General features: G+C 37.1%; 1 protein-coding gene across 1 annotated transcript; it reads right to left on the bottom strand.

The window, feature by feature from the left end:
* Window positions 1-3,633: 3,633 nt before the first annotated feature.
* LOC114306064 (protein STRICTOSIDINE SYNTHASE-LIKE 10) lies at window positions 3,634-21,167 on the bottom strand. Its single transcript, XM_028251220.2, has 3 exons — window positions 20,620-21,167; window positions 15,791-16,054; window positions 3,634-4,424 (listed from the first exon to the last, which is right to left on the bottom strand). Exons 1-3 carry the CDS (start codon window positions 20,916-20,918, stop codon window positions 3,857-3,859), a joined length of 1,131 nt encoding a protein of 376 aa, XP_028107021.2. The 5' UTR covers window positions 20,919-21,167; the 3' UTR covers window positions 3,634-3,856.
* Between the last annotated feature and the right edge of the window lie 121 nt (window positions 21,168-21,288).

Below are 21,288 nucleotides of genomic sequence, written 5' to 3'. Positions count from 1 at the left end.
GACTGTCCTGCTAAAACACCTGTTGACATTAGTCTTCATTTGTCAAAAAATACAAGTGCAGGCATATCACAATTAGAGTACTTTCGGATAATTGGAAGCTTGATGTACTTAATGAATTGCACTAGGCCAGATATAGCCTATGCTGTAAGTAAATTGAGTAGGTACACAAGTAATCTAGGGTCTGATCAGTGGAAAGCGATAATTAGGGTAGTTAGATATCTAAGACAAACCTAGAGTTACGACATTCATTATACCAAATATCCGGCAGTACTCGAGGGGTATAGCGATGCAAATTGGATATCGGATACCAAAAACTCAAAATCCACTAGTGGATACGTCTTTACCATGGGAGGTGCTGCAGTCTCTTGGCAATCTTCTAAGCAGACATGCATAGTAAGGTCGACAATGAAATCTGAGTTTATCGCATTAGATAAAATAGGAGAAGAAGCATAATGGCTTCGTAATTTCTTATAAGACTTTTCAATGTGGCCTAAACCTGTGCCAGTTATATGCATTCACTGTGATAATGAAGCAACAATAGGATGGGAACAAAATCATATGTATAACAGTAAGTTTCGACACATTCGTCGAAGACATAATACCATTAGGCATTTTCTCTCACATGGAATAATTTCCATAGAATATGTAAAGTCAAAGGAGAATATTGCGGATCTATTGACTAAAGGGCTAGCCAGAGAGCAAGTGTACTATTTATCGAGGGGGATGGAATTAAGGCCTATTACTTAAAAGTCGTCATAATGGCAACCCAACCTAGTTGACTGGAGATCCCAAGATCTAGGTTCAAAGGGACAACCGAATTATGGATGACTTCACCTATCACTAAGGAGGTTTACTCCTACCCATTTCTATGATAAGAAGAGTGATACCTGCTGCGTTAGTAGGATAAGCTTTGCTTTTAATGATTCTTATAACTTGGACATCCAAGTGGGGCATAGCAGGATACTCTTAATAAGAAATCACCTACATGAGTGTGAACTGGGCCGGTTCTGTGAGAATTGAGAAGGCTAAATTCTCTAGAGCACTCATAAATTACCAGGCGGTATTCAAGGCCAAAATGAACACAACTGTAAGAACCAAACTGTGTCTGTAGATACACTATGTGTAGTTTATTGTCTTGGCTTATACAAACAGCTGAACAGTTCAAGGCATCGCGTCCACTGGTTACTCAGTAAGGCCGATAGGCTTTCACTAGAGGAGGTTCAAAGCCAAAAGCTACCTATCCCGATGTAGTGTATCTTCTTAATGCACTCTTTCTTTGTCTATATCTTGTTGCATGTCCGTTATCGTGAATTCTATTCATGTGGGGGATTGTTGGAAAATGGCTTTTGTATAGCCTTATTTTTTGCAAACTTTGAGCATTAATTAAGGTGGGACCCAAGCATTATTTTAAACATTTTTTATTGGATTCATGTGTTAATGTCACGTAGTGAATAAAACCGTGTATTTGGTTGCTCAAAACCATTTCCGGATGAATGAGAATTCAATGCGCATTTTCGGGTTCGTGGAAATGTATTTTGGTGGATTTACTACACATTTGTGAAATGTGTTTATCCCACATTGGAAAGGCTTGAGGAATTGTTTGGGTTTATAAACCTTAGCATTGGATACTTGGGATGGGTCCCAAGGGGTACCCAAGTTTATGGAAGGGTAAGGTTATGGGTAAAGTGGGCTAGACCCATTGGATCCAAAATTAAAACCACACGTGCGCGCCGCTGCCGCTGTCCGTCCGGTAAGTCGGGCGGGCTGGGCTAGGCATAGGCTTGGGCACGAGTGCGCGGTGTAAGGTTGGGTTGGGCTTGTCCGCCCCAATACTTATCTTTTTGGACCAATAACTTTTTTATTTTATTTATTTATTTTTTGATTTCAAAATTCAAAAGGAAGTTGGTCCAGATTTTTTCCACCCAAACAGTTCCTAACCTGAACAGGTTCATACCTGTTCATTCCAAAACCGAACAGATCTATATCTGTTTAAACAGTCTGAACATATTTGTTCAAACAGTCCAAATAGGTTAGGTTTTTGGTTATTGAATCTGTCCGAACAAGTTCGTATATGTTGGCACCTGTTCGGAAAAGTCACTTCCACTTCTATAAATAGTTGGCCATCCTGCAATTCTTTGGATCAAGTTTTTTGAGAGCATTTCTTCCTTTCTCCTTCGAGTCGTCCTCTTGTCTTTCTACATTTTTTTTGTATTTATTTTTAGGAAGGAAAAGAAAGAGTTACAACATAATTTTGGTTCGTAAGGCTTGGTTTTGTAGTGCTGCAAAATTCAAGTGTTAATCGTTGCATCCTAGGAAGTAGACGCCATTATAACTCAAAGCACCGGAGCGAGGGCGAAATCTACTTTAAGGAGATTGTGTGCAATATAAGCCTCGACATTAATTTCTGTAAGCATTTAATTCGGGAAATAATTTATATAATTATTTTCTAAATTTTTTATTATATTGTTTATTTTATATACACAATTAATTTACACACACCCTTTGTGGGTATAACAAAAAACAGTGTGAAAAAGCAAAGAAAAGAGATAGAAAAAGATGGTACAAAAGCTCAAATATTACCCTTTAAAGAGAGGATGATCTTCTAGTTCACAAACCACAAGTTGAGCACTCTCAAGAGTTGAAATTTGTGTTCAAGGATCTCAGCAAGAGGCCTCAAGTTTAGGCTTAGGAAGTGTATGGATAGTGTATGTATATTGCAAGAGGGAGAGGGAGAGGGAGAGGTAGAGTACCTATAGACACTTGACAATTTTTTCTAATCCCAAACCATGAGAGGGGTGGGGGGGGGGTCTTGTATTTATAGAAAAACAGGTTCTCACGTCAGAATAGTTTTGGTCAAAATGGATTGTGAGGTTGGAATTTGAAGCTCAAAACCGAAGCCTTTTGTTGAAGATTTGAACAATTGCATAGTGTAACATTATCATCATCGAGCGTTCAACGTGAGGTGTCCAAATATTAATGGCGGTAAAAAATGAAGTGTTTATAGGGTGATGGGTTCCTCGCTGGGGACCGAGGGCGGGGACGTGGAGTTTTTTACATTCAGGGATCGGGGACGAGGAGTGTAATTCCCAGCCCGACCCCGACTCGTTGCCATTCCTACTTGTAGTTCATTTTTTGCACCAGTTGGTATATTATAAGTATAACAAAATTTATAGCTAATATATTGAAGATGCTCTAAAATGTCCACAAAAAAAAAAAAAAAAAAAAAAAAAAAAAAAAAAAAATTGACTTTATCACGCTATTTTGACAATTTACCACCCTAGAATGGTCTTAACATCATGGAGGTACTTGAATAATTTGGAACATAAGGAGATAATTGATACATTCCTTATCATCATGGAGATGCTTGAATAATTTGGAACATAATGAGATAATTGATACATTCCTAAACATTTAGACTGTATTTGAATCATGAATTTGTATAGGAATTTGGAAAGAGAATAAAAAGCTGAGTGAAATATAATACCATTCACCTTTCATTTACATTTTTTCTTTATTCTTGAAATGCCAACATAAATTCATTATTCAAACACAACTTTGGTAAGTGAAATATATCCCTTTCCAAATGATTGTTAGTTCTAATAATTATATAACGAAAACTTGGACAAGTTTGAATTTTAGCAAAATACAAAGTAACTAATTTACCATACATAACATGCCAACAAGAAAAAGAAAATTTATAATCTATGTTTGGATCATAAATTTAAGTAAGTACTTAGAAAAATGTGAATGAAATATAAATTAGTTTATTTCTCACATCTTTTTCTCTTCAAATCACTATCCAAATTCATAATCTAATATAGTCATAACCAACTTGTTACATTTGAGTACATCTTCATTACCGATTGTAAAAGCCAATGAAAGGCATCATCACTGACCCAATCCACAACTTGCCATTTTTTTCCTCCACTTCACTAATAAACCTCAAGCTCTTTCCTTCACTATCTTCCAAGACCTCCAAAATCTCTCCTTTCTCACTCAACTTTATTGCAGTTGCATGTGGCTTTCCTCCGACTAACAAGTAGTGTAGTTGCTTGAAGCTAAGTGGAAGCATTAAAAGTGATTTCCCAACCCATGTATTTGAAACAACCCAATCTGCAAGAAGTCCTTTTTTGGAATGCAAAGCTACCCAAAACTCACCCTTTGAGTTCCTTCTCACATTGTCTGGAAAACCCGGTAGCTCAGCAAAAATGTCAGAATTTCCGGCATTAGGGCCATGGAGCCAAAGCCTTAGGATCTTACAAGTAGTGGTTTCAGCTACAAGTACGAAGGAGTGGTCTGTGCTCAAGGCTACACCATTGGCAAAAGCAAGGCCTCTTAGTAGGATTGTTACTTCTTTGCTTGATTTGTCATATTTCATCAACCTGCCGGTCTTGTCACCACTTAGAATTGATGACATAAATTGCCTACATAAGGGAAAAAAAAAAAAAAAGCATTTCAGAATTTAGAAAAGCTAGGGATGAATGTTTTTTTGTTATCCACATACATAGTTAGCTTTTCTTTTTAATTCTGCATTTAAGAATTAATTCTGTTTTTAAGATGGAGTTGAGAATAATAGGGTCAGTGGCTTGTAAACTCACCATAACAATTCTTTAAACCTCCATTTGGAGATTTAAGGTTGTGGTTGGATCATAGATTTGTGGAGATAAAATAAAAGGGCAGGGAAAAGTGAATAATGAATTTTTCCCTTTCCTTTTTGTTTTTCTCCACAAATTCATAATTCAAACACAACTTAATTTTCTAACTTTAAGAAAAAAAAAAAAAAAAAACACAACTTAATTTTTTCTTAATTGAAAAGTAAGGTATTAGAATTGCTTCAAATTTCATCAGTCTTCCTAGAATTGCTTAAAATGGAGTTCGAAATAGGGTATTGTTGATGTTCATTTTACCAGTCCTAGAATTGCTTTCAAACTCGAACCCTATAGAATTATAAAGAAATTTGAAGGGAAGGCTTAAATCTACTCTAAAAATGACTTCTTCCAAAGCTTTGTTAATGGAAAAACTAATTGTTAGGTCCCTTTATTGTCAAATCCTCGTACAAACTCTGTTTTGAAAAGTTGTAATTTTTTCCTTGTTTTTTGACTTTCCCGCTCGAGCGGGACCATTGGCGCTCGAGCGTTCTATGTGCTATCTCAGTAGTTGGTCGTGTCTGTAAAGATACTGAGAAGTGTGATTTCTCGCTCGAGCGTGTGTTCCAACGCTCGAGCGGAAACCTGTTTGGTCACACGCGTATTTTACTGAAGCCGCTCGAGCGGGATGTCCTGCGCTTGAGCGGAGATCGCGACCTCTGTTTTCTATATATATCTGTTTAGGTTGATTTTAGGGTTTACTTTTCCTAGATCTTGTTTAAGAGTCTTAGGGTTTTGTTTGAGGTTTTCTTCTGAAAGTCTTGTTGAGTTTTCCTTGATGATTTGAGTGAGTTCTAAACTTATGATCTAAGATACATATATCAAGGAGTTTGTTACTTCATATTCAAGAGTATTCTTCTTCGGTGGATTTCGAAGATTCAAACGTGGAGTTTCAAAGGAGTTTGATTCTGTACGTAGTCGTTGATTCGACAAGTGAAGTTGTGGATTCAACTTCAGATTAATCACTTCCGAGACGAAGGCTTGGTGAAAGAGCTACAGAAGGTTTGAAGACAAATTGGAGTTGGGTAATTTGTTTGTTATCTTTGTAATCTTTCTTGCTTCAGTAGTGGATTGATTAGTGGCGTTTCGCCTGTGGTTTTTGATTACAATTGAAGGTTCTTCAATTGTGGTTTTTCCACGTAAAAATCGTTTGTGTCGATTTATTGTTTATTTCGAAAACAACCTAAATCACTTTCGTAAGTGCTTGATGATTTAGATTGTGTGTTTTGAATGATTGGGAATTAATTTATTTAATCTTGACCTAATCACGAATCACTTAGGATTTTCAATTGGTATCAGAGCAGGTCACTCTTTGTTTTTTATCAAAACTATAGGAGTGTGATTTTGTGTGATTGGTGATATGGATTCAATTCGTGAAGGTAACTCGACCCATAGACCTCCGTTACTTGATGGTACAAACTATTCTTATTGGAAAGCTCGTATGAAAGTGTTTCTAAAATCCATCGATGAGAAAGTTTGGCACTGTGTGCTCTATGGGTGGAGTGAACCTACTGTCACCATTGATGGTGTTGAGATTCCCAAATCCCTTGATAAATGGGACACAACCGATTATCAAAACTCGAGTTGGAACAGCAAGGCTCTCAATTCCGTTTTTTGCTCCGTCACACCTGAAGAATTTCGTCTTATCTACATGTGTGAGGTAGCAAAAGAGGCTTGGGACATTCTTGAAACAATTCACGAAGGTACTACTTCTGTCAAAAGGTCAAAACTTCAACGTCTCACCTCTGCCTTTGAAACCCTTTTTATGCGTGATGATGAGACGTTTGATGATTTCTATGCAAAACTTAGTGACATCGTGAATTCCTGTTTCACACTAGGTGAAAAAATCCCTGAAGCTAAAGTTGTTGGAAAAATTTTGAGGTCTTTACCCGAGAGGTTCCAATCAAAAGTAACAGCCATTGAGGAGGCTCAGAATGTTGATACCCTCAAGCTTGATCAGTTGGTTGGGAACTTGCAGACTTATGAAGCCCACCAGATTTCTAAGAAAAAACAAAAAGATAGTGTGGCTTTCACTAGTGCTCATGAGACTACAAAAACTCCGGAGATTGAGTTTGACTTCGAGTCTGAGATGACGGCTATGTTCACTAAGCAGTTTAAAAAATTCTTGAAGAAAAAGAAGCCTAATTTCAGAGATCCTATTTCAAAAGACAAGAGTAATGAAAAACCCAAAACTTTTCCACCAAAACTTGCTCCAAAAACTGAAAAGAAGATTGTAAAGGGGCAAGGGGTCATGTGTTATGAATGTCAAGGGTTTGGCCATATTGCCCTTGAATGTCCTTCGAAAAAGAATCGAAAGCAAGTCTACATAGTGACTTGGGATGATGAAAGCGGTTCGGAGCAAGAACCCGAAGAACCTGAATCCGGTGAAGACGGGGATAGTGCTTTCATGGCATTTTGGTCCACTTTCACTCAACCTCTTCCAAAGCCAGCAGAATTAGCTCGTGATCAGAATCTGCATCATGCTCCCACCTTTGATGGGAGTAACTACTTGTATTAAAAGATTAGAATGAGGGCGTTTCTGAGAGCTTTTGATCCAGAAGGCTGGCAAGCCATTGAAGAGGATGTTGAAAGTGTTGACAATCCAAGCAATCAGAGAGTCCTAGTTACTATTCGTGGAGCAATTTCTACTGAAGAACAGCAACGGGTTGCTCACTGCACAAAGGCTAAAGATGTATGGGAAATTCTGAGTCAATTTCATGAAGGAGGAGATTCATCTTCACCGCCATCTATCACCTTTCCTGCCTTAGTTGCTAGACTGGATGAGGTCAAAGAGAATGAGGAGCAAAAAGATGATGATGAAACATCAGAAGACAATGATGAGATTACTGGTGATGATCTACAACAAGCTTACGAAAAGCTTTATGATGAATCTCTGAATTTGTCTAAAATCAATGACAAACTCACTCTCAAGCTCAAAGCATGTGAAAGCGAGAATGTCAAACTAAAAGGAGAACTTGTAGCAGCAAAGCAAAATGTCATCAAGATCTCAAGTGACAGGCAAGACCTGTGGAAAACTTCTATCCTGTGAAACTGAAAGGAATGAACTTCTGAAAGTGTATTCCACATATGAAGAGAAGCTTGAAAACCTTGAGATGTCACAAACTACATTGGAAGAGGTAGTTTGTCAAAAAGATGAAGAACTCCGAATGGCTAGAGCCACAATTGCCATGTGGAACAAAGATTCCAAATCATTAGAAGACATTCTCGGGTCTCAACAAATGGGTTGTGACAAAAGTGGGCTAGGCTATGGTGCAACAACTCACAAGGGACAAGCCTCTACATCACATGACCTGAAGACTCAAGCAAATGGAAAGTTAAAGGTAGATCAGGGTGATCCCTCTCTTCATCTACCTAAAAGGGGAAAGATCAACAAAAGAGAGGTAAAACCTGTTTTTATTTGTCATCACTGTGGTAGGTATGGCCACATTCGTCCTTATTGCTTTGAATTGTTTGGTAAGGTGTCTCCAAAGGGTAGAAATTTGAATACTTTTTGGGTTAGGAGACAACCTTACATGTCTAAGCGGAATACCAAGATTCATGATGGTGTTCACAACGCCAAGACATTTACCAAGACCGCTAGACCTGATTTTGTTAAGACCAAAAAGATTTGGGTGAGAAAAGATGATTTGACTTGTTTAGTTGTTCACACTGCTCTAAAAGCACGTGACTCACACATGTGGTACCTTGATAGTGGGTGCTCTCGTCACATGTCCGGTAACAAATCCTACTTCACCTCCCTTGAAAAATATGGAGGAGGAATTGTTACCTTTGGAGATGGCGGCACCTCTAGAGTCATTAGTAAGGGCTCTATAAGTGTTGCTAGTCTTCCCAAGCTGGAAAATGCTCTACTGGTTGATGGTCTTAAAGCAAATCTTTTGAGCATTAGTCAAATGTGTGATTCCCACCATGAAGTATTGTTTTCAAAAAATAAATGTGAAATTTTGGATAAAAAGGAAAAAACTGTCTTGCATGGGGTTCACACATCTGATAACTGCTATGGGATTGTTACTACTAATGATCTCACTTGTCACTCTGCCATCATAAGTAACATTGATTTGTGGCATCAAAGATTAGGTCACATGAATTTCAAAGACCTAACTAAGATAGCCAACAAAGAGCTTGTGAGAGGAGTACCTAAACTGGGTAAGAATCTGAACCATGTGTGTGGACCATGTCAACTTGGAAAGCAAACACGTGCCCCTCATAAAAAGGTGAACAGCTTTACAACCAAACGTCCTCTTGAATTGGTTCACATGGATTTAATGGGTCCTACTCGCACTGAAAGCATTGGAGGTAAAAGATATATTTTTTTAACTGTCGATGATTTTACTCGATTTTCGTGGGTAAATTTTTTAAGGGAAAAATCTGATACGTTTGATGCTTTCCAGGCCTTAGTCCTTAAAATCCAAAATGAACAGGGTGTTTCCATTGGGCGTATCATAAGAATTCGAACTGATCATGGTCGTGAATTTGAAAACAGCTCGTTTTCGAATTTTTGTGATATGCATGGAATTAAGCATGAATTTTCTGCACCTATTACTCCACAACAAAATGGAGTGGTTGAGAGGAAGAACAGAGTTGTTCAAGAAATGGCTAGGGTCATGCTCCTTAGTAAGAAACTTCCTGCAACGTTTTGGGCTGAAGCCCTAAATACTACTATTTATGTTATAAATTGCATGTATTTAAGGCCCAACACTTTACAAACTCCATATGAATTGTGGAAGGGATTGAAACCTAATGTAAAATACTTCAAAACTTTTGGGAGTAAGTGTTACATTTTCAAAGATAGAAAGCCATTGGGCAAATTTGACTCCCGAAGTGATGAAGGTATTTTTCTAGGGTATTCAACCACTAGTAGGGCTTTTCGAGTCTATAACTTGCGAACTTCTTCTTTAATGGAATCAATCAATGTGGTTATAGATGATACAGGTCCCCCTCCTCCAGCACCAAATGAGGATGACAATGGTGAGTCTCCAATCCCGGATACTGAACCACAAAGTCAAAGAGAAGCTGAGGTCCAAGCACAAGAAGGTGAGACAGCACCATCTTCACAGGTAAGTCAAAGTCCAAAAAATGCACAAAGAGACATCACTCTTGATGCTTTTGTCACCGCAAGTCTTGAGTTCAAACCATCAGCAAGGGTGAAACTGAATCATCCAGCTCAACAGGTGATTGGAAGTGTATCGGATCGAATGAAAACCCGAAGACAGATTCGGGATGAGGTATCACATATGTGTTATGTTTCATTAATTGAACCTAAGAATTTTAAAGAGGCCTTGCTAGATGATAGTTGGGTCAATGCTATGCGTGAAGAATTAGGTTAATTAGAACGTAACAATGTTTGGACTCTAGTTCCCAAACCTAGAGACATGAATATGATAGGTACCAAGTGGATCTTTAAAAATAAATCTGATGAGAATGGTACTGTGGTTAAGAATAAAGCCAGGTTGGTTGCTCAAGGCTACACACAAGTAGAGGGTGTTGACTATGATGAGACATTTGCCCCAGTTGCACGTCTCTAATCTATTCGTATTTTACTTGGTATTGCTTATGTTCTTGGTTTCAAATAGATGTGAAAAGTGCCTTTCTGAATGGGTACTTGAAAGAAGAGGCATACGTTGAGCAACCAAAAGGGTTTGAGGACCCTAAATGTCCAAATCATGTCTACAAGTTAGACAAGACTTTGTATGGATTGAAACAAGCCCCTCGGGCTTGGTATGATAGACTTACTACATTTCTTCTTGATAATGACTTTCAAAGGGATAGTGTGGATAAAACCTTATTTGTGAAACATACTAAGTCTCATATTCTTGTTGCTCAGATTTATGTTGATGATATTGTGTTTGGATCCACTGTTGATCATCTTGTGAAATATTTTTCAAATTGCATGACACATGAGTTTGAGATGAGCATGATGGGAGAGTTGTCTTATTTTTTGGGCCTACAAATTACATAGTCTCCTTCTAGAATGTTTGTCTATCAGACTAAGTACGCCAAAAATCTTGTGTCAAAGTTTGGTCTTGAGTCTGCCAAACATGCACGTACTTCCATGAGCACCAGTCTTCACCTTTCCAAAGATTCCTCTAGTATTGATGTTGATCCTACCCTTTATAGGAGAATGATAGGGAGTCTTCTTTACCTCACAGCCAGTCGTCCTGATATTGCCTTCAGTGTAGGTGTTTGTGCCCGTTACCAAGCCAGTCCTAAAGAGTCTCATCTTCTTGCGGTTAAACGCATCATCAACTATGTTAATGGGACATTGGGGTATGGGGTTTGGTTTTCTATTGATACTACAACTGAAATTACTGGTTTTTCTGATGCCGACTGAGCAGGGTGTGTTGATGATAGGAAAAGTACATCCGGGGGGTGTTTTTACCTTGAGAATAATTTGGTTTCCTAGCATAGTAAAGAGCAAAATGCCATCTCTCTTTCGACTGTTGAGGCTGAGTACATTGCTGCAAGGAGTTGTTGTGCACAAATGTTGTGAATGAAGCAAATGCTTCATGATTATGGAATAGAACAGAACACTCTCACTCTTTTCTGTGATAACACAAGTGCCATAAACATTTTAAAAAATCATGTCCAACACTCTCGCACCAAACACATTGACATTCGTCATCATTTTATTTGAGAGTTGGTGGAAGAAGGCATTGTTGTTCTTGATCATGTACCCACTGAGCATCAAAAAACTGATATTTTTACAAAACCCCTTGATCTTCTTCGGTTTGAGTTTTTTAGAAAGACCTTGGGTGTGGTGCTTAGTAACTAAGGTGTTTCTTGTTTTTTTAAGAGGGTGTGAGTGTTTGGCTTTCTATACACTCGGACATCATAATCTCATTGTTATTGATTCCTGTTATCTTTGCATCAAAAATGAATATGAACACTGCTCATGCTGCTTTCAATATCTCATTCTTCTTTGTTCATAGCTCATTCTGAATGCCCATACTCATTTACTTCATGATCTCATTCTGTACATATCCTTGAGATAAACTGTTGCAGGGGTTTCCGCACAAGCGATCAAAGTTCTCTATGGACCACTAATAGTGTTTCTTGTATGTTTTCAGAAGAATTGACGTATACTAGTATATCATGGGTGATGTTGAGTCTCTTAACCATCTACCATCTTTTTACACTTCAATGGTTTCTCCCTCAGTTCATTGAAATCCGGGCATTAGGAAAAGGTTACCTCAGAGGCACCAACCAGGCCATCCTTTTTGATTTCATTATTCTCTGGTTTGGTCTCCATACTCTTGAGCGTGAATGCCACCAGTGAGTGTCCACAAGCAAGAAAAGTTAAAAAAAAAAAAAAAAAGAAGGAAATCATTGATTGAGGGGGAGCCTCCGCGTTTACTCAACAAATACCCCGTGATTCCTAGTGGTTTGACTTTTCTCTGTGATGCTCAGTTACTCTTGTCGGAGGTCCAGCCATCCGATCACTACAAGGATTAACTCTAGCTTTGTGGCTCTCAAGGATTGCACACACACATTATTTCGTGAGCTCTCATGTGTGTTTTTGAGTTATGCATTCTCAAGTTGTTTATGCTCATTGATTAAATTCTATCTGACTAGTTCATGATCTTGTGATTCATATTTTGTTTTAGTGTACAAGTTTTAAGGATTCATGGGTGATGGATAATCTCTTTTGAGTGTTACAGTCTTTCAATTATACTCCTCACTGTTAAAATTAAAATTTAAAAAAAAAATGGAGGTGTTCTGTTCCCGCTCGAGCGACAAATCTCACGCTCGAGCGTGGTTTTGGGTCTTGCAGCATTTTGTACCATGTTTTGCAGTTCTGTGAGGGTTGTTTTGACGCTCGAGCGTCTGTTTCCAAGCTCGAGCGTATTCACGCGTGCTTTGGATCCCGCTCGAGCGTTATAACTCACGCTCAAGCGGACTTATTTTGTTTAAAACTCCCTCCCTCGACTCTTCAGTTCATTTTTTTCCCCCATTTTTCTGTCTCTCTTCCCTAGGGCTTGGATTGCGACCTCATTGGGCTTGATTTTGCCATCCTTCTTCCTCCTTCATCTCCGATTCAACCTTGGTAAGTTTTTCTCCCTTTCTCTTTGTTTTTTCTCTGCTTTTCGGCTCTTGTGGAGGTCGTCTTTAGGTTGTTTTTTTTTATTTTTTGTTTTGTTTTTTTTCACTTGCCTCACACACTGTCACCGCATCTTGGTTTCATCTTAATGGTGAGTTTGGTTGGTGGATTGAGTCTCTTTGCTTTATTGAGTTTTTGTGTAGTCTGCTGTGTCCATTGTTCTAGGGTTCTACGTTATTGTTTGCCTTTCATTTTCTTCTCTCTCCTCTCATGTATATGTTGCTTTGGTGGGTTTGGTTCAGCTTTGCTAGGTTTTGAATATAATTTAGTGTCTTATTTTCATTATACTGTCATTCCTATTATGCTCTGCGTATGTCCTTGTTATTATGCTAGGTTTTGATATCTTTCTAACACTGTTACTAATGTTTGCTGTGCTCTGTTGCTTTGATTTTTGGGATTATTTTGTTTTGGGCTTGAGTTGTGTTTGGTGTCACCATGTCTGCTCCCAAAAGACGCAAGTCTACAGTGTCGCGTCCTTCGTTTAATCCTGATAGATTTCTCTCTGCCAAACAAGCCAAGTTATTCAGAAAGTCGTTTGCGTCTAGGACTGTTCATCTTGAACGTCATGTCCAACCCAATACCTTCGAGTCTATTTCCATCCGTCCTTTGTTTGATCCATTAGGCAGAGACTTGGTTTTGTCCTTCTTCGAACTCCAAAATCTAGATTGGGTCCGTGAGTTTTTCTGCAATATTGAGAACATAGATGATATTGGTCCTTCCTTCACCATGTAGGTTCGGACTAAGTCCATCTCTGTCAATCACGAGCTTATTAGAGGGCTTCTTAGTATTGACCGTGTGTTTCCGGAACATTATCCTTTTCCGGTTTGTCCTACTTGTGATTTTAATGTCGTGGCTGAAGTTTTGTGTGGTGCTCCTCGTAACTGGATCAAGGGCACTTTGATTAAACAGTTTGAACTCCTTCCCGAGTTTCGACTGCTTAATCTTATTGTGTGTGCTAATATTATTGTCACCACTCACTTTTTTGAAATCAATCAAGAACAGGGGTTCGTTCTTTTCTGTATTGCTCGTCATATGTCCATCGATCTTGGCACCCTCATTCTTCGTAAGATGATTGCTGTCTTTGGTAATAAGCAATTAGGTCTCCCTTATGGTTGTTTAATCAACCGTCTTTTGTCCCAGCTTGACGTTCCAGTTTTATGATGAGTATACCTTTCCATCTAGGCCCTTCACTAAGAAGACTGTTTCCCAAAGTCGTGCACATGTCAAGGGGGAGTCTTCTAGGGTTGGTACTTCTGCAGGTACAACAACTGGACTTGCCGAGGAGGCAGAGATTGATGTTGCCACAGCTGGTGCTGAGGAGGATGTTGTTCCACCCTGGACTTTTAATGATTAGCTTCGACATTTCGAGGAGGTTGTGACACGGTGGTTGGATTTTCTGGATGCTCGGTTTGATGCCTTCGATGGTCGCCTTGGACAGTTGGAGCAGTCCGCCGTCCAGACTACTACTCAGCTAGCTCACATTATTTCTTTGCTTCAGATCCAGCAGCCTCATCCTCCACCTGATGCTTGATCTCTTTCTTTGTTGGTCTGTTTTGTCTCCTTGTCTCCCGGCCAAAAAGAGGGAGAAGTTTTGGATGGATATGGTATATGGTGGATGCATATGGTATATGGTACATTGATATATGATGGATACTTTGTTTTTCATGGATAATTTGTTTTTGTTATGGTACATTGATATATGATGGATACTTTGTTTTTCCTTTTGGATATAGTGGTTTTCTTTATATATCTGTTTTGATATCTTCTTATGAAGTTCCACGGTTTTTGGTTTTCTGGTGTGTTGCTTGTTGTCTCACAGGTGGATGTTTGATGGATTGTTCGGATGACAGCTCAACTTATTTTTTTTGATTACACCAACTTATTTGTTGATTACAGAGTTGTTTTTTTATTTATCCGATAGGTCGTCAGGTTGGGGTTGTTTAGTGCGTGTGTTTTAAGGAAAATTGTTTAGAAGAGTTTTGTCCGGAAATTGACAAAGGGGGAGATTGTTAGGTCCCTTTATTGTCAAATCCTCGTATAAACTCAGTTTTGAAAAGTTATAATTTTTTCCTTGTTTTTTGACTTTCCCGCTCGAGTGGGACCATTGGCGCTCGAGCGTACTATGTGCTATCTCAGTAGCTGGTCATGTCTGTAAAGATACTGAGAAGTATGATTTCGCGCTTGCGCGTGTGTTCCAGCGCTCGAGCGGACCTGTTTGGTCACACGCGTATTTTACTGAAGTCGTTCGAGCGGGATGTCTTGCGCTCGTGCGGAGATCGTGACCTCTGTTTTCTATATATATCTGTTTAGGTTGATTTTAGGGTTTACTTTTCCTAGATCTTGTTTAAGAGTCTTAGGGTTTTGTTTGAGGTTTTCTTCTGAAAGTCTTGTTGAGTTTTCCTTGATGATTTGAGTGAGTTCTAAACTTATGATCTAAGATACATACATCAAGGAGTTTGTTACTTCATATTCAAGAGTATTCTTCTTCGGTGGATTCCGAAGATTCAAACGTGGAGTTTCAAAGGAGTTTGATTCTGTATGTAGTCGTTGATTCGACAAGTGAAATTGTGGATTCAACTTCAGATTAATCAGTTCCGAGGCGAAGACTTGGTGAAAGAGTTACAGAAGGTTTGAAGACAAATTGGAGTAGTTGGGTAATTTGTTTGTTATTTTTGTAATCCTTCTTTCTTCAGTAGTGGATTGATTAGTGGCGTTTCGCCTGTGATTTTTTATTACAATTAAAGGTTCTTCAATTTTGGTTTTTCCACGTAAAAATCGTTTGTGTCGATTTATTGTTTATTTCGAAAACAACAACCTAAATCACTTTTGTAAGTGCTTGATGATTTAGATTGTATGTTTTGAATGATTGGGAATTAATTTATTTTAATCTTGACCTAATCACGAATCACTTAGGATTTTCACTAATGATAGGTTGCTGGATGGAATGAAACCAGCCATTCTCAACCCAATATTCTTTTAACCCACCATTCAAATAAGCCAATAAATAAAGTTAAAACTTCTTACTTACCTTCTGTGAAAGCTCGTGCTCGTGTCTGTGAAGTAAATCACATCTTGGTGCTCATCTATGTCCATATCATTTGTGAAGCGTAAGGGCTGGCCTTCAACTTCTGCAACTAGCTGTGTAGCCAAACCTCCATTTGGCCCTACTACTTGAAGGCCAAAGTAGGCATCAGCAATATAAAGATCTCCAGTTTTTTTATCAAACCGTAGTCCCAATGGCCTTCCACATACATGCTCCATTTCTGGTGCAAATGGCCGAACACACTCGTTCCTGGTCCACAATAAGGAGTATAGTCACTAAATCAAAAGCAGATCTAACTATAACAATTACTGTCAACCAAACAACATCAAAATTTACTGTCATCAGCCTAAGCAAATGGAGAGCTCTTCATTTACAGTCCTGCGTGATCTTGGATATTGCAGTGTTCTATTTGAGGTACTGGCTAGCTAGAAGATGAAGCAGCAAAACTACTGAGCTAGTGAGTTCTACTTTCTCATTAGGATATCCATAGTATATTGGCACGTTGTAGAGGTTGGTGTTTGTTTATTTTACTTATTAGAATGGGAAAATCTTGAATTTTAAATTATATTGTATCAATTTGACTATGGAGTATTACATTTGGCCTCTGAACTGTTTACAAAAAATTCAACCTTATCAATCGAAACAAAAACAAAAAAAAAAAAAAGAAAAAGAAAAAGAAAAAGAAAAAGAAAAGAAAGAACTATGTTTGCCCTGGTCGAATACCATAGTCCAATCTAGAAAAAATTAGGATCTGGTAAAATGCCTGTTCCATCTATTAAAGTTCAACAAGTATGAATTCCCACCAATTTAATGATGTAGTTTAAACATTCAAATTCCTCACTGGCTCTGATTTTGTTTCAGTTGGGCTATGCTTCTTCTTGTATTAATTAAAAATTGCAGATCAACGGAGATATTTCAAAACCAGTATGTCATCGTCATCAATAAAAGATCACCACTAGCTGATTTCATCTTCTTCTTCTTCTTCTTCTTTTTGTTTTTTCTCTTTTTGTTTTTTTGGTTTCATTTTTAATTGATGTAAAATATAAGAGTACATCACTCACAAATACAGAAATAAAAGCCAAAGTGAAATGCAGCAATTATAAAAGCCCAACCCCAACTTAATAAAATAAACAACTCCCAGGAAAAAAAAAAAAAGAAAAAAAAAAGGGCAAACAGAATCTAGGCCTCGTTTGGGAACAGGCTAATTTAGTAACTTTTTGACTATTTGACTAAAATATGAGCTAAAAAAAACTAGTATGTTTGGGATGACTTTTTGGCTTTTTACGAAAAGATGTGCAAAAAGTAGCGAGAAAAGAGAATCTTTGACTTTTTGGTATGGGTTGTTAGCTTTTTGGCTAATTTAATAACTTTTTGACTTTTTGGCTAAAAGGGAGGGTTCCCAAACGAGGCCTAAAGATAAAAAGAAACAGCCAAACCTGGCAAGAGGAGAACTCTACCACCTAGAAACCATAAATAGAGAGCAAATTAGAGAATTATTGGAGATACAGAAACCACACAAAGGGCAAAGATAAACCTCGAAAAACTTCAAAACACTCTTGACCAAAATCCTTTAATAGCACCCTTGGGCTAACTAAGCAAAAACTGCATATCAACAACCTTAGCACCAAGTAAAGGACCCATGACCTAAATGAGACCTCTACTGTTGGAATTCCAAAATCCCAATACATGTTGGTTCATATTTAAAACCCTGCGTACTACACTTCTGCCCCCTAATCACTCCTGTGAGCAAAATGCTATAATGCTATCATGAGGATTATACATCAAGGTTTAAAATAACAGAGGAGGCTGTTGTAATGGTAAATGTGGTGATGACTTGGTTGCAGGGTGCAACAACCATAGCGTAACCATGACCACAACCGTAGTCGCCAATTTTTTTTCGCTTTCGCTCAATTTTGGAAAATATAACAATACATTCTTTATTTTATTGATTGCATATATGAATAATGTTTCCATTGTTAGAAAAAATTAAGTAAAATATGAATGATGTATGATAATAATATCCATAGGATCATAAAAATAAATTTATAATGTTATATGCCAACAAATTAATATTAAAGTACATACATGATCTCCAAACATTGTTCAATAAATCTAACCTAAAACCAAACAGATCTATGTTACTAAATCAAGAGATAAAAAAGAAACACTTTTGAAAGGGAAAAAGGAAAACTAATCTAAGTTCGTCTAACCATAACAACCTTTTTTTTTTTTTTTTTTTAAGATTGCATGATAACAAGTTTAATCTTGCAGACATGGAAAATTGAACGCTTAAAGCATATAGATCATGTAATTTTTGTATGACCTTAGCAATTGAAGAGAGAGAGAGAGAGAGAGAGAGAGAGAGAGTCTTATATGCAGAATTTATTCAAAATGTAGGCACCATGGTGTCGTAACGGCCATTATGGTTGTTACAAAACTATAGTGGCCATTACCGCAGTGATTTTCGATCACAGCACTACAACCGTTGTAACAGGTGATGGCAACTGCCCATAGGATTACATAATGTGACACATTTTTAAAACCATGCTAGACATGAAGCCATTTCTCAAGCAAAAATGCTTTGGAACCCCAGTTTTGAAGGACCTCCAGTGATGTGGCAGCATGTGATTGGTTGAAATTTTTTTTTTTTTTTTTTTTTTTTAACTTTCCCTTGGTCCACAGCCCCCCACGTGGAGGTGGGGGTGCCTCCGTACTGGGGGTGCCAATCACTGCTCATTTCTCAAGTGTAACATTACAGATCCCATCAGCTTTCCAGTAGACACCTGGTTTGTTGTACAGACCAGCCCATTATTCTCACTAAGCAAAGTATTGGGGAAGAACATAGCCCATACAACTCAAACTACCACATCACTGTCTGCTTTCAATGCGGTTCTTCCTCCTTGAATGCTACTTAAATCAGAGCAAAAACCTATCAGAAGACTAAGCTCTGCAATTTCTAAACTCCTTCAAGAACAAGACCTCAATCAATGTCTTACAATTAAATAATAAAAAGAGATGAAAAGATTATCAAAGACAATGGAGCATGAAGCGTCAGATTTCGCAATACTTTTCATCACTCAAACCTGGGAAGCATCAATCATTCCATCTCCAAACAGCCCCAAAGGGTACACGTTTGAAGACCCTGTTAGTCGAGCCACATTTATCCAACTCTGTGTAAATCCCAGACATTTTCTCGAACAGCTTATCTGCTTCCCCAGAATTGACATAGACTAACGAGAACACAACAATGTTGCTAACCTTTTATGCTATATACTACTGATACTAGCCATCCTAAAACAAGAGTTGTATATGGATCTACAAAGAATGACCACTACCTAACAAGCACATATATATGATTACATAAAAAATCCTTTAGATTGAAAGAAGTGTGATGAAAAAGATGGTTATAAAAAGAGTTGATTCATGATGAAATCTTACTGACAGAGTTGAAAGTCAACCTCGAAATAGATTCAACAACAATAAACTTCTCAGAGAAAAATAGAATTTTAGCACAATCTTGTGATCGTTAACAATTTTCTCTAATATATATATATATATATAAAGTTAAAAAAAAAAAAATTTTAACTTTGGTAAAATACATAATAATTAAAAAAGAGTAACAAAATTAAAGATTAGTCAAAGCTATTATGCTGCCATTATCATTTATCACATATATGTCAATCCATATATAACTGGTAAATATGATACGTTTCCAACTGAGATTTTGAAATTTCAAAAATAGAAGCAAATTAATACATAAAGAAAAGTGAGGAAAAAAAAAGAATGATGTTTGATATCACACTAGATGGTGTGCACTATGAGTATGCTACGAAAATCAACTAGCTGAATATAGAGAAAAAAAAAAAAAAAAAAAAAAAAAAAAAAAAAAAAAAAACTGAAAAATTATCAAAACTTGGTTATTAATAATTATTGTTTTATAAATTAACTGTATTATGAAATTATGGATAGAATTTTAAAAAATCAATAAAGATAATTTAGGAATATAGAAATTCACTAGACATATAGAAGTAGGAAATCTTCAAGACAAATTATATAGTAATAGATATCAGATTGATCTAACCATTTTAAAATATTATACAAAATAATCTAAAACATAAACGATTTAGATAATCAAAAAAAAACTTTTGATGAGTCCCATGAGCCCCAACAATGCCATCCCCTCCAATTAATGCACTGGAGACAACCTAATCCCTTATTATTTCACTAAAGTTTTGACCTCTCTCTAGTTTTAAATACAATAGATCATTCACATTCACATAACTTCGCCTTTTGGTCCAATGGTCATAGGGGCTTAATGGATCCATTTTGGAGTCGATCTCAATAATTTAAACACTTTATTTTTAACATTTCATTTTTAAAAGTTGTTGAATAAAATATTAATTTAAAAAATTAAGATAGTGGTCTTTCAATAATTCAACCGTTAATTTTTAAGATTCGTCCAATATATTTACATAAAAGTTTAGATAATTAACAATGTATAACTATATGTTTAGATCATATTTATGTTAAAAAAAATAGAAGACAAATATAATTTTAAAAATAAATATAATTCAAATATAAGCTGTTAATAATCTCTGATTTTATATTTTGTATGAATAATCTACTGTACCAATCCTAAAAGGTGAAGAATTTGAATCACTGAATCAGCCCCAAAATCTTAAGCTAGCATATACCAACTAAACTAACTTTAGCAGATTAAAAAAAAATATATCACATGACTTATTAAAGTAAATAAATACACGAAAAATTAAAAAAAGAAAAAAAAATTCTGAACAGGAAAATAAATTTGTTACCTAGGTGAAGTGGTGAAAGCAAAGTCAACCCAACCAAGGTCATCTCCTTGCCACTTGAGAATCCGGCCGTCGGCGACGCCGGTGTAGGGGCCTTCGCCGGCAGGACTGAATGCAATACTTTCGGGCCCGACCGCTCCTGTGAGATGGATAATCTCAGCTGTGTGGAGGTGGTTATTGGACCCTGGTATAGGGGTTGGGGTGAAGAAGAACGAGACATGATGGTTGGTTCTTGTGTTGAAAGCTATAAAGATGGCTACTACTGCAAGTGTTGTTGCACTCAATATCAGCCTTGTGTTCATCTCTTGTCTGTTGTTTCCAACTTTAAACTGGGTTTGAGTTTCAGATGAGTTTCAGATGGTTTCTTTGGAGGCCACTGTGAATGTGAATGTGAATGTGAATGCGTCGATTGTTGGCTAAATTACAACAATCTCTTCTGTGATTTGGGGAATCCCTCCAAAACTAACATAATTACATTAAATTCTTAGTTTTAGGGCAAATTACACTGACCTCCTTTCAGGTTTACTAAAATACAGCAACTCCCTAAGTTTAGACATAATTCACTAATATTCTTTTTAGTGAGGTTAGATAGAGCAAAACTAAGGTAAAATATATATTTAAATGTTAAAAAAAAAAAATCGCAATCACTATGTTTGTTTTTAATTTTTTGAA

Source organism: Camellia sinensis, chromosome 12, assembly GCF_055761805.1.
Source record: "Camellia sinensis isolate YWXY chromosome 12, ASM5576180v1, whole genome shotgun sequence".
Taxonomy (NCBI): domain Eukaryota; kingdom Viridiplantae; phylum Streptophyta; class Magnoliopsida; order Ericales; family Theaceae; genus Camellia; species Camellia sinensis.
Note: the sequence above shows the minus strand (reverse complement) of the source record. Positions and strands in the feature narration are given on the sequence as shown.